Source organism: Melozone crissalis, unplaced genomic scaffold, assembly GCF_028551555.1.
Source record: "Melozone crissalis strain CALT ecotype California unplaced genomic scaffold, PUWL_Pcris_2 ptg000059l_1, whole genome shotgun sequence".
NCBI classification, from domain to species: Eukaryota; Metazoa; Chordata; class Aves; order Passeriformes; family Passerellidae; genus Melozone; species Melozone crissalis.
Genome location: NW_026535837.1, coordinates 2,732,496 through 2,751,149, shown reverse-complemented (window position 1 = coordinate 2,751,149; position 18,654 = coordinate 2,732,496). Strand labels below are relative to the sequence as shown.

The following is an 18,654-nucleotide window of genomic DNA, read 5'->3' as shown; positions in this document are numbered from 1 at the left end:
CTACCTCAAATCTGAGAGAACAACTTAGCTCAACATTAATATTTTTGGGCATGTGCAAGTGCATCCAGGAGCTTGTGCCTCTCCTTCTGTACAGCCACTTCCTCACTGAGCCACTGCTCTGTACCAGGTTTAACTTGTGCAAATAAAGTGTCCACAGGGAAAATCCATCTCCAGTGATTCAGTTCTCTACTGCCAAACTGCCTCATCCTCACAGGGCTCCCAGGGGGTTCATGCAGAGGAGGATAAAGGTAATAATATTTTACAAGTTGCCAGCTTTAATCCTGTGAGGACCTGAACTATGGCTAGATTTAATCATCTGAGGAATCAACACAGCCCATTTCACTGCAGTTCCCCTCCTGCAGCAGCCCCACAGCATCATCCTGTCCAATCTGCTACACAAATTCCACTTTAAAAACCATATAGGAGGACATTATTAGTTAGTCTTAAAGCATCTGCAGAATATATACAGATGAAAAATTTCTATGAAAACCCACAAAAGAGCATGAAATTAAACCAAACTGACTTAACATTTAAATATTCTTAACACCAATCATTTTTTTTTTTCTTTTCAGCACTGAACCCAAAGCAGAATCCTCAATGTACTGGAGGCAAAAGATTTAAATTCAATAATATATCTCAGTTATGTTAGAGCATTGACTCTGTGATACACAGAATTCCCTGACTTTAATCCAGGATGGTATTTAACATCAACTTCATCTTAAATAAGGCAATCATTTTCAAACTTCAGAGGAATTATTCATGTCCTTAAAAGTAGGCACATGCACGAGCATTTTGCAAAGCTTCCACTCCTGTCCCTCTGCTCTTGGTTATCACTTTCCATTAGGTGTAAGAATTTTTCACAGCAGGCACCAGAAAATTATTAGAGAAGAAACAGCACAGTTATTAGAGGGAAGCCTGGGTGATGTGATGCTCACTTGTCTGATCTTGTATCATTTTTCTGCCCTGTCACCTCCTCCACAATTTCCTCCCAAATGCATTTGCTCCACGTTTCCCATTCTCCTGAGAGATGTTGCTAGATGAAAAAATGCCCATGGGGTACTTGTGCTGCCCAGGGCAGGGTGTGACAAACCCATCCCTCATCCCTCATCACTGGTGACCCACATCCATGAGCTCCTGGTGTGCTCCTCCCTTTCTCCATGGGATGGATGGGTCTGGCTCACTCCTGGGCTCAGCTTGTCCCCTTCAGACTTGGACTTCCTCAGGGGCTGGATTTTAGGTGCAGCCAGGGAGAGAATCAGTGAAATAAACCTTCAGTGTGGAAGGGAATGTTAGCCCAATCCAAAATCTCCTCTACCCATACATACAGTCCCCAAAGGAAGAGCTACAAGTATTGGTCAGTTTTGTGCCAAAACAAGTGATGTGCACTCAAACTCACACAATTTTAAGCAAAATGGTCACATTGACAGCAAACATGTTTATAGACAGGGCTTTGTTACACTTCTATACAGTATTACTTATTATATTACACTAATATATAATATTGCACTTACATGTAATACTACAAAGTAAGCATTTTGAAAATTAAGGAAGGGCATGCTTCTTTTGCCAAACCTAATTAATCCTTGTGGGGAAGTAAAAATAAAAATAACTACATTGACTTTAGGCTTTACCAAAGCTGCATTTGCTTATAGGAAGATTATTAGCAGGTTCTGCATTTTACGAATACAAATTTTATCCAGGAGTCTTCTCTTTGGAAAAAAAAACATTCCAAAACCAAAACCCACCAGGCTACAGAAAGACTGTGAACTGTTTCCTTCTCCCATTCATTGTTTTTCAGTGGATCTTTTGCTGCCAATATCATTCAGCATTTTATTTGTTTGCTGACCAGATGGCTGAGTATTTTCAAACAGGAAAAAAAAAAACAACCCCATAGCAAATAAGACATTCTTTTCTTTATAAATTTTAGCTGAATCTTTATCAATATTCAAGTTTGGAAATGCTGTATGTTTTTTATGAATATTCCATTTTGAGAGGGGGAAAAAAAATGACAAAATAGAGACTGATGACACCTGTAACTCTAGAGGGACATCATGCTTGGGAGGTTTAAATTGGGAACTTCTGCCTGACTTGCAACCACTCATCCCAGGATAGGAGCAGCCCTTTGTGAGCACTTAACTGCCTTATGTGCAACCACCCTGGTTCATTGAACAAAGCAATATCTTAAATCACAGCCTGACAAAGAGAAATATGTAACATTGTACATTATGAGAAAGCCTCATCAAATATTGCCCTCCAGGGCAGTCTCCAAGCCCACAGAGTCCATTTCCACTGCAAGAATAACTAATAAATAAATAAAACCAAGGAGAAACTAGCAGCCCAAGGCAGCCTGAGCTAAGTAAACAGTGGAGAAAACACATCTTAGATTTAACTTGGCCATCAGCTACATTCAGCTTCTTTTCTGTGTCTGTGCTGCTGACTGCAGCTAAAATGACCTCCAGCAGCAGGGTCTAGCCAAGCCTTGCTCAGTGCACTATTCCTCAGAAGTCCAGATTTACCCACAGGGCTAAGGAAGCTTAGGCAGCTACAAATCCAAATTTGTTAGCATTTCTGGCAGCTAGAGAGAGCCCAGAGCTGCAAGATTCCCGCCTGCATCCAGCCAGGGCCTGGTGAGGGATGAGCTTGGCGTGACAGCAGTAGGCAGAGCTTTGTCCCTAACCCCATTAAACCCTGTTCCAGGGCAGGGTAATGTGTAATGTGTTATCAAAAGGGCTGCATCAGTCAAATCAATCAGCAGTGACTCATCAGGCCAGGACTGGGGGAAAGGCAGGAGGGAGAGATCAGGATTTTGCTCTGGCACAGTTCCCCTTGCTGCTGACTGTGCCCACGAGATATGAGCCAGTCTGGGACACAGAGAAATGCATTCATTGCTGCTTCACCTGCCTGGACAATGCAGCCAGCCTGTAACCACACACATGGGAAGGCATGAAAAATCCTGCAGCTGCATTTTTGCAGTGGGAAATTAAACACAGATACCAGGTCTAGCCCATTTGACAAATTACAAGCTGATTGTTACAGGCAAGCTTAAATGTGTGTGTCTAGAGACAGACAGACATAGGTATATCCTGCATGTATAATACAGAAATTTACCCTGATGTTAATTATTTCCTGGAGAGGAAAGGACTCTGCTGTGTGATAATGCACCTTTGGTAGGAAGCTGCTACAAGGCAAAGCAATAAAAACTCCTGGCTCACAAACAGCTCTCCAGAACTAAGGACCAAGACCGTGCTCCTGCTGTGTTTCCCTCCTAATTCAGCAGTTCAGAGGCAGAGATTTAGATCCCTTCTCCAGTATAATTAGGTCACTGCAGAGACCTAGCTGCACTGCTGTGATGTCCCAGCTTATCAAAGCACCCTCACCCCTGCAGCTTACAGAGTGCTGCACAGTGACCTTGGGGCTTGTGTAACAGCCAGCACAGCTCACAGTGGGGACTGATGCCGCTGATGCCTCCTTATTGTGCTTCAGGTAACTAAAAGCTGAGCATCTACCTGGCAAAAGCCAGCATCCCTCTGTAGCCAGTGGAAAAAAATGGGCACATTCAGCAGAAAAATCACTTTCAGGATGATAAATATTAAACTTTAATGGTGAATGTCTCTGCCAGATACTAAAGTCAAGCTAGGTGCTCAACTTGTACAAATAAAAGCAAGGTAAGTTCTTTTTATGGTAGAAATGCTGGTTCTGCCCTGTGTTACTTGCACACCATCAGGATCCCATGCTTGGACTATGCATGGATCACTGGAGCAAGGTCTCTGCACGCTGATTTTCTGCTGTCCTGGAGAACAGTGAGGGTGCTACGTGCTTTCCTAACATCTCACAAGTACCCAGTTATCCTCATCCCATGACAAAACCGCCTCCTCTCATCTTTACTGCCTAATTGCAGGTTCCAGAATTCATCCAGAGCTTCTACTGCAGTGTCCCATGCTGTGCCAGCTGCCATGGGCAAATCCATGCCAGGGGAACACACTGACAGCTCAGGGACCAGAGCCCTTTGGGTCTGTGAAAAACACCAATCACTTGTTTTTAAAATTTTAAAAGTTTAATAGTAATAAAATGGTTATAAAAATAGCAATATAATTAGAGTAATAATAATTTGGACAATTTGAATTAGGACAATATGAGACAATAGAAACAAAGAGTTACAGATGGCCAGGTGTCTTTTCTGGGTGAAATGAGCCTGAAAAAGGACACACAATAACAGAGGATTAACCCTTAAAAATAATAACCTATTGCATATTCATACACCTCATACATGATGCATAAATTCCATTCCAACACAGGATTCTGTCTGGCCAGTGTCAGCTTCTTCCTCTTAATCCTAAGATTAAGGGCGTCTTCAGAACTGAGCAAGGCAGGAAGAAGTTAATTTCTTCTGATAAGAGGGCAATAAATTCTCTTTCTCTGAAACATTTACGTGTCCTGTGGCTGCTATCTCGCTGTGAGTCCTTTTCTTTAAAAAAAGTATCTTCCATAGCATAGTTTCTATTTTAACATTATGTTATAACCTAAAACTATATTTAACACATTATTTAAGAAAATTAATATAGCATAACTTTCTAAAATAACACATATAATATTCATTTTCATATTTTTGAAAAGTCAATCATAAAATACGCATTTTTCACAGGTCTGTCCTGTTCAGCAGGCTAGAGACTGCCTGTGGAGAGCAGGTCATTGCCCCAATAATTTATTCCTATTTCTAGTATGTGTGGTGCCCAATGGGGCACTACTGGCTCTTCCCATCAGACTATCTACAGTGTAATTGCTAAATTTAAATCATGTCAAAGTTTGTTAATCAAATTGTACTTTCAGTAACAGTCACATAAAGCCTCCCAAAACCTTGAGTCAGGCATCATTGCTTCCACCCCATCAAATTCATATAACCTATTTAAGTGCCACAGGACCTTAAAACACTATGCAGCTTAGCTCCACCTCATTTAACTTTACAGGTTTTCAAAGTTCACATTTTCAACTCTTCCATACTGAGAAGCCAACTTAACTTTTCTTCTCTCCCACCTTTTTCAATGAAAGCTGTGATTCCTGCATGAGCACATGACGAGGCTTTAAGGAAATCTTTTTCCCTTGTTTAGCAAAGCAGTTCAAGAGATTTGCAGGTCAGTATCACAATAGGCAGTGCAGCATTTGGGATTTTTTGTAATTTAAAAGCTGGAACTGACTGCAAAGAAATGACTTTTCAGAGGAGCCAGCAAACATTTAAGTAGAGTTGGCTTTAAGTGCCATTAAAAATACTGCAAAACAAGAAGATACAGGAATTGATTGGGTTTGGCATTTTGCCTCCTCTCAGCTGGGGTGAATGGGAGTGTGATCATTGATCACAGCTATTTCAGCAGCAGGTCAGGGCTCAGTGTTGAACTGTTTGTGATAGCTGGTCAGTGCCTCCCTGGCAGGATGGTTTGACTCCAACAGGATGTGTTCCTTTGGTGCAGGATGGAGAAATGCCTCTGGATCGACTGCCTCGCTGTGCAGAGGCTCACACAGAGAACAGTGGGCTTCTAGCTAAAAAAGGGGAATTCAGAGCACATGTGTATCCTATATTCAGCACCAAAACCAGGCATTAATTGACAGTCATCCTGTCAGAACTTCTGGAAAAGCAGAGCTGGAATGGGTTCAGCTGTTACTTGAGCAGCTCTAGGGGAGAGCCTCTCTCCCACTAATCAGGACACTTGACATTCATCACAAGGAATACAAGCCGCTCATCAGCAGCTCTGCAGGGCAGGTGCTTGTGAGGAAGGTGCAGCATCATGAGCTGACTCATTTCCCACTCCAATTCCATCATGCAGCCTGGCCCCAGCATTCCTGAGATGAACATCAGCTCGCAGTCCCTCCATGCAAGCATGAACCCTGCCATAAAGAAAGTCTGGTTACAGCCCCTCATGCTTGCCTTTCAAGAGAAGTCTGAATTTTTTAAAAAATTGGATTAAATAAGAACAAACAGAATGGAGAAGAAAAGAACTGTCCTGGGAAATCTTTCTTTTCTTCATTTGCTTCAGGGAGCCACAGAGCTGGAGATAAAAAGCAGCTTAACCAGAAACAAGCAGCATTTGATCAGCACTGTTGACCTGCCAGCAGGAGGGAGCCATGGATATAAAAGCCTGGGAAAAATCAGCCAGGATCCATTTCTGCTGTTCATCTCTCCAAAGACACAGCAGCACCCTTGTGTGTATAAAACACCACCAGCCTGTGTGAAGGCTTTCCTTTAAGAAACTTCAGAGAGCAAGTACAAAACCAGGAGGATTTCATACCCCACAGGAAACACCATGGGAAATTAACACTTGAAGAGAGTCAACAGCTCAGGTCTAAATCACCTTTACCCTTCAGTTTGCTGCTACAGTCACCACCTGGTACACTTCAGTTTTCTGTGGCAGTACAATCAATTTAGACACTGATTTCTCCACTATTAAATGTGTCCTGTGTTTTATCAAGCCAGCAGCAATTATGTTAATGGCATCTCCAGGTTTTGCACTCCCCATCTCTCCTCCCTCTGGCTAGGTTATCTAATGCATTTCAATTTTCTAACCATATTCATTACATCAAAAACACCTCTAAGCATGTTCAGGTCAGTTCCACCCTCAGAGGGAAAGTTCACCCTCTCCCTAAAGCAGGGGTTTTTCAACAAATTGGATTATAAGATTAGCACTAGTAGCCCACATTGGTAATTATCATATAGAAAATAGCTCTTTTGACTGGGTCAGCCCTGCTAACTAGAGGAGGGCCAGGGATCTGCCCACACTCATGGACTTGCTCATCTTGTTTGCAGGAATATCTTCTCTTTATACTCCTGTTCTTGGCAGGGTGGGCACAGCCTTTTAACCAATCCCAAACACCCTGAGCCACTTTCCTGTGGATTATCCCTGAAAAATATTTGTACCTCTAAAGTGGAACAAAATCTAACCAAATGAAACTTGAGCTACCCAGAATTTTCACCACCAGATAACAGTTCCTATGACTTTTTGTAGGTACTTTCCAATAGTCTTCAAGTGTCACCATAAATCACTTCTGTTGTGTGTTGTGTTCTTGACCACAAAACACTAACAAGTAAGATTAATTCCATATCAATGTGATGAGTGATTTGTCTTCTCTTTGTAGCAGTAAAAAACTCAATGCCAAAGAAATTTTCCAGTTGGGAATACACCATCATCTGGAACTATTATTTTTTTCATTGAAAACATGTCTTGCAGCCAGCAAATACCTTTCCTTTCAGGGATAGCACTTGTGTCTCTTAAATCAAAGCACAACAGAGAGCAACAATCCAGTTCTTTCACACCTTTAGCACACAGCTCTCGTTTTCTTCTTCCTACATAACAAAATACAATCCCCTTGCCATTATCTCAGTGTAAATCCAAGCTAGCTCTATTCCACCAAAACTTCATTTTCTAGAAATAAAAGAAGACCAGACTTGTGCCCCTGAGTAGGTCCCAAAGCCACCTGTATTACTTCTATTACCCCAGAACCTAAACCCTGACTGAATCATCTCTGACACACTCCCAGCTAAACCCTCACCCTTTTTTTTTTTTTTGGCTTATTTTAGGTTTATTTTTCCCTTATGGCAGGTGAGTTTGCAGCCAAATCAGCATCAGTTCTGACTCAGCACAGTGACAGGATCATCAGCACCAACACAGCAGAGCCAGCAGCTCAGCTGCACACGTCATCCTAGATCATCCTAAATCAGCTCTGAGCCACGTCCCAAGTGCACAGTGATTACTGTCTGGCACTATTTATCACAGAGAGTATCACAATGCTGGTGAAACAAGGTCATTATGAGATTTAGACGTTTTGTACTTGAAAGGGTTTTGTGTGTTTGTTTGCTTTAAAAGATGGTTGTTAAAATAAAAAACAAAAAGGGGGGGTTATCTATTTCTCTCCTTCAAAACATTTTGGTTTTCAAATGTTTGTTTTCAAACATTTGAAAACCAAAATGTTCCCAGTACCAGCAATCAAAATCTAAACACATTATCAGGTCCAGGGTAAGACCCAAAGCATTAACAAGGGTTAGCAAGCAGGACACTCTTTTCCTAGTAGGTGTAAGAATTGGGGAAGAGATGGCCGTGGTGGATAATAACAGGATAATAACACAGAACCTTCACAGCAGCAGCCCCTAGAAAAACCTTGGCACCATCTGGGAGACATGTGGGACCTGTTCCCAAACACTGTTTCTTTCCTATCTCAAGCATGAGGCACTCAAGGCTGCTTTTCCTTTTACCAACCATTACCTGTTCTTCTCTAATCTTTTTAATTGACGTTCACTACCTCCTTCAGCAGGCGTTGATAGCAACCTACCCTATGACACAGGGAAGCCTGCAGTGATGGCATTCCCTGCTGAGCCCTGCAGGTCTGGGAGCCCCTGGCTCTGCCCCAGGGTCACTGCAGTCAGTGGGAGCCCTGCCAACACCTTCCCTGACACACGCTCAGGCTCATGGAAAAGGTTCCCTTCAAGTGATTCCAGAATTTCTGACCTGGCATAAAACACCACACAGCACTGCCAAAGCCTTCCCAACCAATACCTGGAGGAAAACATGGCCTGGATGAGGCAGCTGAGAGCCCAAATCCTGCAAAAACCCATCCTGGCCCCTGGCTGGCTGGTAGTCCTGATGCATGGATGTGTCAGGAGTCCCAGCACAGCTCCCATTCTCACTCAGCCTCAGCCTATGAGGAAAAAGAGGAAATAAAATCATGGCCTTCTTTATAAATGATAAATCTCACCCTGAATGATCCAGTGATATTTGATGGTGGAAGAAATGCAATCTTGTGTTGGTTTAATGGCTACTACTGTTTTGAGTTTATGGTCTGTTACAGCAGTTTCCACTATGACTAAATCTCCTACCCTTGAATCATTACAGCCATGGCTCACTATCCAGTTTTTATGCCAGCATCTGTCTTCCTTGCCAGGTTTTCATTTCTGACACCTCACCAATCTCCCTGTGCTTCCCTCCACCTTGCTCTGCTCCTGTGCTCTTTGCTGTGGTACCTGTGTTTCAGCATCTGTCTCCTCACCTTTTGTGCACGTGTTTCCAGTCCATCAGCTTCACTGTCAGCAGTTTTGTAGCCTGGTTTTTGCTCCTCCTTCCTCATCTTTATGACCCTTCATCACCATGGAAAATGGGAGCTGTACATTTCTCTTTCCCCCACAAAGACACAATCCGTGTAGCAAGACGTGAAAGAAATAAAATGGTCTGTGCAGGAACCTTTCCCCAGCCTTTTCTGCTGACTATGAATCATTCATAGATTGTGTCTAACATCTCTCAAGGTGGTTAGAAATTAGGGAATACAACATTGGATCATTCCAGAAGCTGGTATAGGTAGCACCTGCTCTGTTGCCAAAATGGCAGATGCTTTAGAGAAATGGACAAGAGTACCAATAAGGGGCAGCAAGGAAATCAACTTAGAAGGAGAATTCCTTCCTAAATGAGCTAATGCCTTCAAAGATTTTAAAGCCAACAGAAATCAAATAGTTGTATTTGATCAACCCAAAGGTTGTCTATGGTTACATAAAAGTAAAAAATTATTATCTTTTAATAATAAAAACATTTAGCCTTTCAAGTGCACAAAAGTAATTTTTATTTCTACCTTATCCCATAGATTTGCATCTCATTAATTTTCTCTATCCCATGCATTAACGCATGGGATAATTCTTCTTTTTCTTGCTCTGTTAAGTCACTCCCTCCTTACCAAGACAGCCCCACCCTCTGCTGTGATCACTGTGTGCTCATTAACCAGCTGCAGAACAAACACAGCATTCACGGTTCCTGAGTGCTAATGACAGGGCACACAACCCCTCTGACAGGTTTTATTCTTTTCTTTTCCTTTTAATCACCCACCCAAACTGCTTCACCACCTGCACATGCGCTGCCTCCACAGAGCCTTCTGCAGTGACTCCAAACCTCTTCCCAAGCAGGTCCAGCTCACTTACAGCACAGGATATTCAGATATTCAGGTGTTTCAGATATCCAGGTTCCTGCCAGCACATCCCTGTCACTCCTGCCATGTGTGACAGGCATGCTGGCTTATGTTACACCTTTCCAGGACTGACACATCTCCTCTCCATCCTTTACATGCAAATACAGAATTTCACCTTGCTTCCCACACTGCTTAGCTCAGTACCTAATATCCTGATTTAACATACTAATATACTAAAAATACTTCACACTTAGCTTAGGCATACTCGATTTTTTAACCTTTTCTCCTCATGAGAATTGGCACTTTTTCAACACACCAAATCCCCCTTACTTGACCTAAGTTCAATTTCATGCTCCCCCTTTATTCTTAAGACACCTTTGCCTTCAAGTGTTTTTATAAGACTCTCATTTTCCAGGGAAATTTCTTATATTGTTTTTGTCTTTTCCATAAGGATTCTAGCAGACTAGTGCAAAAATACATTCCCTTAAAGAGAGCATTTAGCATTACCCTTTAATTTACCTGTCTACTAAAACAGCAGGTAAACCATGCAATGTATCAGAATCACATTTATTATCAATGTCAAAGGCACTTCCCAATCTGCATAATAACTGAGAGCTGCACAGGAGTGTGAAAGAAAACATCTTTGCCAGCAGGATACTCTGTATCTCTCTTTGAAAGCAATTTGGCTGAACGGGAATCAAGAGAAGAGTCACTCAGGGAGTTCAATTTTTTTATTATTATTGCAAAAAACAACTCAGGGAAAGAGGAAATGAAGAAAAGACCCATTTAGGCTGAGTATCAAATGTCCTAAAAGCAAAATCTGCTCAGATTTGGGTGAATCTCCAAGGGGAAGCTGAAGAAGACCCATTCAGTTGAAAAGTTCAGAAAAGAAAAAGCACAAAACACTGGAATATAAGATGTAACAACCATTGTCCCTGCAGCAGCAGGGGGACTGGCATAAATACCTCATCATTTCCAAGATAACAGCTTAATGTGTATTTATTGGCAGTGAAAAGCATGGGTGTCATCAATTCCACTCAAAGTCATAATTTATGCAACACACGAAATGTTTGCATGAGTACCCTGATCATCACTGGCACAGCAGAAAAAATTCACCAATGCAAAGACAGAATCTGCACTTGTTCTTCTACCACTGCCCTAGTCCGAGCTGCCAGGTCACCAGAGGCACCGGGCACAGTGATGGGTCTCCCCAGATTCTGTACTGCAGAGGTACCCCAGCCATCCAAGCTGAGGCTGCCTCCAGCTCTTGGAGATGCACAAATCCCCTTTAAATTTGCTGCTGGCACTGGAGAGCTCAGGGAGGGCTCATGATGTAAATGACCATCACAGCCTGGACTGAGCACTGCTGTGCCAGAAGCTCATGGCTGTGTCAATTTACTCCAAAATCTCACAGGAGCATTCATTGAAGCTGCTTGTACCCTTGGTTTGCAGCACAAACACACCCCTCCTAAATCCAGTGTGCTCAACTACTACAGTCCCTGACCAATGGAGTCAATGACAAAAAGGTTTCTGGAAAGTGACATTGCTAGACATTATTATTTTACTATCTATGTAATGAGAGCACCACAGAGCCTCAGGCACAGCCAGAGATCCCACTGCTCCAAATGTTGTGCCAGCACAGAAATCTCACAAACCAGCAGATATCTGTATTTGTCATAAGTGAGGGAACCCCAAACAAGTAGTCAAGGAAGTGCTGCTAAAGAAGAGTCCTCTATAGATTGAAAATGAACTACCTGTCAGTACATTAAGCCTTGTGCTTCTCAGAGCTTTTGGGTGTAAAACAAAGGACATTTACCAAGTCTTTAAAGGACTGCAATACTCTCTGACAGGCTGTGCTTTCTTAGGGCACAACTTCATCCCTGTCTGAGTCTGCCCAAATCAATCTCATCAGGTTGTTAATGGCAATACACCCAGGTCACTCAAAACTGGACTGAATTAGGGCAAATGGCAATGTTTTGAGACAAAAAAATTAACTCCTGTTCTTCCCTTTTGTAGAGCAGTTCATCTGCTATCCTGGTTCTTTGTAAGCTCCCGTTTTTTCCTCCCCTCTGTCTCCATCCAGGCATGTTTGTAATTACATTTCCTGGGACACACACTTTCATAGCTGCACACACCCCAGCACAAGAAACACACAGCTTTTTAACCCTGTGAGTGAGGCTGTCTCTGTTTCAAAGAGCACTCAACTCAAGTAAAACACATTGTCAGCCTCTCTGAAAAGAAAGCAAAAGCAAACAGGTCCAGATCCACAGGTGTACAGGAGTGGGGCTCCAGAGAGAATTTGCACACCTAAATCCCAGTGCAAGATGCTCAAAATACCAGCTTTACACTTTTGGTACCACTGCACAGGTTCAGCTCTCACCTTTAACCATCTGCAGAGGTTCATTTTTTTGATGCAAAGACTTTAGGATGAAAACAGCTCTAAAAGTACCTGTTTCCCTTCACTAGTTGAAAAGGCAGATAGGTAATTTAAAGCAGGTGGCTGCATCAATTCCTCTCTCTGAGAATGACTAACATTTAGGAAAAACATGCCCTGAGGATGATCAACATTTTAGGAGAAACATGCCCAAAACAGACACTGATTTGCCAGACATCACCTCTCCCTGATGCAAGATTTCCCACGCTAGGCTAGCGCTGAGCTCTGCCACTTGGAAGACAACAAGGAAATTTCATAGGCAAAGAGAGAATATTCCCCAGGTCAGAAATGCTCTCCTTCACCACAGAAAGGTCTTCTGCACCCCCAGCCAAGGAGGTCCCAAGCTGCAATAACCTCCAAGCATGGATCAGGACCCTTCACCAGCCGAGTGCTCCCTTCTGGCTGCAGTCACCCACCCGAGCCCACTCTGAAAATGCACAAATTCACTCTTGCTAAACGGTGCAACTGCAAGAGGTAAAGCGGGGAAGCTGTGGTCCCAGAGCATCCTCAGATAGGAGGGGGTTAGAAAGGAAGAGGACTGACCATTGTTAATGCACTCACAGGTTTCTGCTTGCCTGAGCAGAGCTCCGGCCACCCAGACCTGTTTAGGATGGTGATACCCAGCCTCGCCACCTCTACTGCTGGTTTAAAACACAGCAAAGACCCACTTGCTCTTTAACAGCAGCAGAGAGGATTTCCCTGCATATAGGAGTAAGGCTGGAAACCCTGGAAAAAACCTTCATGAAGCCCAGGTCCCTTCCCCGGGAAACCTCAGGGATCACCCGAGGCTGCGCATCCCTGTCCGGCCCCGCATCCCGCACAGCCGTGCGGAGCGTCCCCTCTCCGAACACACCGGCTCCCTCCAGGTTCGGGTTCCTGCAGCAGCACGGAGCCAGAAAGTTTCTCTCGCCATGCCACACGCACGGCTCAGCCCCGGACACACCGAGCTGGCACCGGGCGGGCGGGATATCACACACCATCCCTCCCTTACTCCACCTTTGCGCTGATCCAACACGGTATTTATTAAAACAGCGAGGCCGGCCAAGCTCCCTTGGTTCGGAGGGAGGACTCTGCTATTTCCATGTACTGAAAGGAGCAGGGATCACCACGGGCAAGGCGAGTGGGGAGAGCGGATCGCGACCGACGGGCAAGGAGCGGCTCTGCTCGTGATGCGGGGGGCTCGGCCGCAGAGGATCCTTCCCCGTGGGTCTGACCCCTCTGCCATCCCCCGGGCAGCTCTGGGGAGCCAGGAATACCCCTGGCTGGAATACCACCCTCCTCCCGAGCCGGTGCGTGCGCCCCAGCCGCCCTTACGGATGGGGAAAACCCAAAGAGCACTCGGGAAATCTCACCTCTTCGCAGGGCGGCAGCTGCAGGGCGGCCGCCTGCCAGCCCAGCAGCCAGCAGCACAGCCAGGCGCTGCCCGGGTACCCTCCGGCCCGCCGCATCCTCAGCATCCTCATCAGCATCATCATCCTCGTCCTCCTCCCCCGCTCAGCCCTTCCCGGGGCCGGGGCTGCTGCTGGGGCTCAGCGCCCCCCGCTCCTGCCGGACACCTGCGAGCCCCGGCCGCGGGCTGCCCCTGGCCCTGCGCATAACCCCGGGGCTCCGGCGCACCGCGGCCCCGCCGGCCCCGGCAGCCGGCACCGGAGAGCCGGGAGGAGGGGCCGGCAGCGGGGGGAGGAGGAGGAGGAGCGGCGGCAGGGGGAGGAAGGCTGGCAGCGCAGGCGCACGCTGCCGAGGCTGGTCCAGCCCCGGCGAGGCGAAGGGAGCGCGGAGCATCCTCCGGCTGCGTCCCGGCAGCCCCAAAACCCCCGCACTGGGGAGCACACAGCAGCCCCCGCTGGAACCTCTGCTGTCGATAGACTCCGGGATGGAATGCCCCCTTCCCCAGCCCTGCCCTGGGATGCTGGCCCGCATCCCCGCCTGGCTGCTGGCAGCCGTGTCCCTGTCCTTGGCAGCGCCAGGCGGCGCGGGGTTTGTAATTGTTGTGCAATATGCGAGACGAAGGTAAAAGAACAGGCTTAGCAGGGAAAGGAGGGAGATAAGTGTGGCTGATGGGGCTGTGCCTTGCTTAGACAGTTCTTGAATGGTAAGTCATTTGGGCAGGAATCCTGTCAGAGGAGGGAGTCCTGCGAGAGAGAGCAGGGTTAGGAGTAGTGACAGAATTTTGGTGCATGCCGTTATTAGGGCAGATAGCTTTAGGACTTTCATTGTGTTTAGGGTGAGAAAAACGGTCGCAGTTATTACAGCGTATAGGTAGAAGTTGAGGAGGGTGAGTTTAAGGTTGTAGATGATAATGATTGCTATTCAGCCTAGGTGGGAGATGGAAGAAAATCTAGGTTTTTTTGGATTTGTGTTTGGTTGACCTATTCATCCTCCCAGGGCTGCTGAGAGGATAGCCAGGATGGTTAGGAGTGTAGGGTGGCCTGCACCCACCTCCCCTCTCCTTGGACCACTAAGGATGCCCCGTGTCCCCCAGGCCACGCGGGATCCCATGGCCAGGATGTGCTAAGGATGCCCCGTGTCCCCCAGGCCAGGCAGGATCCCACCAGCAGGATGTGCTGAGGATGCCCTGTGTGCCCCAGGCCAGGTGGGATCCCATAGGCAGGATGTGCTAAGGATGCCCCGTGTGCCCCAGGCCAGGCAGGATCCCCCCAAGCAGGATGTGCTAAGGATGCCCCGTGTGCCCCAGGCCAGGTGGGATCCCACAGTCAGGATGTGCTGAGGATGCCCCATGTCCCACAGTCAGGATGTGCTAAGGATGCCCTGTGTCCCCCAGGCCAGGCGGGATCCCACAGTCAGGATGTGCTGAGGATGCCCTGTATCCCCCAGGCCAGGCGGGATCCCACAGTCAGGATGTGCCCTGCACCACTCAGCTCATGGCCAGAGCAGGGCAGTGACCTGCTCAGTGAGATAGGAAAGCACCTTACTCGTGGCCTGACCCAAATTATTCTTATCCCCCAGAATTATGCACGTTTCTCCCTCGGTGCTTGCCTTTCAGTCCGAATTTTGTCTCCTGCTCCCCCGCAACGTCCAACTACTCATTCCTAATGAAGTGTGTGACTGCCTCAGGCACGGATCATCCTCTGCTTCCCTGGCATCTCTGGGGTTGGCGCTGCTCACTTTCCTGCTCCCTCCTGGGTCTGCCTTTCTGCCTCCTCTTCTCTAACTAGCAAAGCCCAGCACAGGGCTTCCTATGGCTGGCACAAGATGTTCCTGTCCTTATTGATCCACTTTTCAGACTCCAATAGATAGCCCTTTTTTCTTTTTCTTTCAATTCATGGAGTGACTTTTTTTCAGTAATTTTACTGCAGTTCCTGCTCACTGTGATTCAGGTTTGACTCAGCTTTTATTCACCTCATGAAAAGAGATGCAAGTATAAGGGCAGAGTCAGATCTTTGCATCATGCAAGCTCTCTGTCCACCCCTGGCTGGTGTCATTGCTGTGACTGTGTGCTAACACAAAAATGGTTCAATTTGCTCATTTTATGTCACTTGAGACCCTTGCTGGAGCAGTCAGGAGAGGAGCTCTGTGATGCTCTGCTAACGGAGACAGGTTTGCTATTTCCCTTTGTTCTCGTACAGAGCCTTGCTCTGATTTTAGCTCCAGCTGGAGGAAGGAAAGTGGGTTATGGTGCTTCTATCAAAGGCCCCACTGCTCACCAGGATGCCAAACAAAGCACCTTGTGTAATCAGTTACATGAAAAAAATAAAATTATCTTTCCAGAAAAAGTGGAAAAACAGGATAGAAACCCTGCTGCTGCTTTATGTTTTGTGCTTCTGCAGTGGGTAGGTCACAAGATTGGTCCCAAGGATTTGTTGCTCACCTTAACTGCAGCATAAAATCCAGTGTCTGAGGAGCACTAATTTCAGCTGGAGCAGCATTTCTCTTCACCTTTGGTAAAATAAAACACACACAACTGAAGGCACTCCCAGGAATTTCAGCAATGCTGAAAGTCTATGGGAAAAATATATTGGTTGGTTACAGCATGGCTTTCACACAAGATAAATGAGTGTAGGCACACAGTTTGTGGTGATTGGGAGTGGGGCTGTGGCTGAGCCTCATCCCCAGTGGGTACAGCTGTGAAAATGAGGTGAGCAGCATTGAAGGTGATGAGACAGGGAGTGCCCAGGTGTGCTACCAACCACACAAGGGAGCAGAGGGCACACAGGGGCAGTGCATCAACATGAGGGGGATAAAAGTTTGGGCTAAATAGCAATAAAGAGCAGGTGTTTGGAGCCTTCTGAAGTGGTGTGGTGTTACTCTCTATGGGCTGGTGGTTAAAACCTTCTGAAATTGTGTTTCTCTGTGTATTGTGGCCATCTCATCTGTGGCATGTGCTGCAGCACACAGTTACCTTGCAGAAAAGTGAACTTCTTGCTGCAGGGGCTGACCCTGAGTAAGAATGCAGGGTGGGAAGCAGATCTGGGGGGCTGCTGGCAGAATGGCTCTCTGCAGTATGGGGTTCCCAGGGACCCTCCAGAAGGAATCAGGGCCAGCAGAGTCACTTCAGGTGAGCACAGCTTCCATACAGCACAGGCACAGATGAGGAAAGGTAGTACCAGAGTGTGCTCTGTCAGCTGCTCTGTCACCCTTTTGCATCACTAAATTGTTTAACCTTAAAACTCAGAGCAGGGCTAAGTAAATTTACAAATAAAAGGCTACATACTCTTCTTCAAGACTTGCTGCAAGTCACCAAAGCTTTTCTACTGTCCTCTGTGGGACTTGCTGTCTTCCTAGCAAGAAAAATCACCAGGATCTGAGATTTTGTTTTTTGTCTTACTTTGTTTCCAGATGACACAAGGTCCAGAAATTACTCAATCTTTAAAATATCATCACTATGGTTGCTGTGCTATCTGAACAGGGTCTGAAATGCCTGTGATACTAAATCCTGAAGATCTTATCTGAAAGCAGAATGCCAAAAATTCTGCAGTGCATAGTAATCATGTGGCCAGCAGAAAATAAAAAGTTTTTAAAATTAATGAGCTTAGATAGACATGAACAAATGAACTAGAGGAAAGCAGTGTGGGATTTGAGATGTATTGTGTGGCTTTCATACAAAAAAGAGTAGCACCTATATATAAGGTAGCAGAGATAAAGGAATTTTAAGTCTAGTAAGAACAGATAGCAGAGAGTGAAACACTTGAGATCTGTATCTGAAATCTTGACCTAATATTTTGAGTCAAGTGAAAAGATACAAAAGTAATTCAGAAGATTTATGCAATCCCACTTATAAACAATTTCTCGGCTCAACTACATTAAAGTGAAAAAGAAAGGAAAAAAGCAAAGTAGCAAGTACTAATTTATACTGTAATGTGTTTCAAGCTACATCTCCCCTATTACCTGAATTTTATTGTGCATCAGCCTGGTATAAGTTAAAGATCTAAAAGTACCTTTATACTGCTATTCTAAGTTGTGCCCAGAAAAAAACCCAACAGCTTGCAGGCATTTAGGATCCAGATCTGTGAACAGTTCTTCATGACACCATCAAGATGCTGAAAGTTAATCATGGACTTTTATGTTTGCAAAGCTCAGGCCATGGGTTTCCCTGGTAGCCACCGAGCTGGGGCAGGGACAGAGCCATATGTCACTAATGTTAATGACACCAAGTGAAAGGGAAAATTAAATGGCTGCCAGCTACTGTTTGGATGGCAGCAATTAGTAACCACACTGGGGATTAGTCAGGTCTGTGGGCTGACAGTGCCTTTCGTGAGAATACATCACACAGTAAATGAAGCTGTTAACCCCTATCTGCTCTGCCTCTTTCTGGTGAAATTGCCTTAAAAACCTTGCCTGCACACACATTTCACTGCAACTTTTGGAAAAGGCATTTCATGGAGTTTCTTTGCTGAAACTCGTTTTCTAACATTGTTGACTATCCATGTGGTTAAATTTTGTGGTTGCTCTCTAAGAGTAACTGCTTTCCCACAGAAGGTACCATTCTTTCAGCTTGCTAGCACATCCATCTCTGAGCTCTACCACAGTATGTCCTGCTCTGACTTATTCTTTTTCTTGTAAACCATATATTTTCCCATATAACCTGGTCATCTGTGTACCTTCCATGAGGAAATACTTTATCTGAGACAAAACTTTAACACTCTTTCAAGACCTTGTGTCATCCTGGTGCTTTACTGAGTGCAGTTCAATAAAACCTTAAAATATGTGCTTGCTCCTGCAAATGTTCTTACTTTTGGACTTGCAAACTTTTCAAGCTCTTTAGAAATTCAAGATACAAACCAATACTAAAAGAATGTTTATACCCAGGCCTCTGACCTACTTAGACATCA

The 18,654-nt window shown here is 45.3% G+C and overlaps 1 protein-coding gene across 1 annotated transcript in view; it reads right to left on the bottom strand.

The window, feature by feature from the left end:
* Positions 1-13,982, bottom strand: part of ELAPOR2 (endosome-lysosome associated apoptosis and autophagy regulator family member 2) — a 100,846-nt gene extending 86,864 nt beyond the window's left edge. The window contains exon 1 of the mRNA XM_054287561.1: positions 13,717-13,982. Within this exon, the coding sequence (XP_054143536.1) occupies positions 13,717-13,839 (123 nt within the window). The 5' untranslated portion in view covers positions 13,840-13,982. The remainder of the gene's footprint in view (positions 1-13,716) is intronic.
* Positions 13,983-18,654: the final 4,672 nt, after the last annotated feature.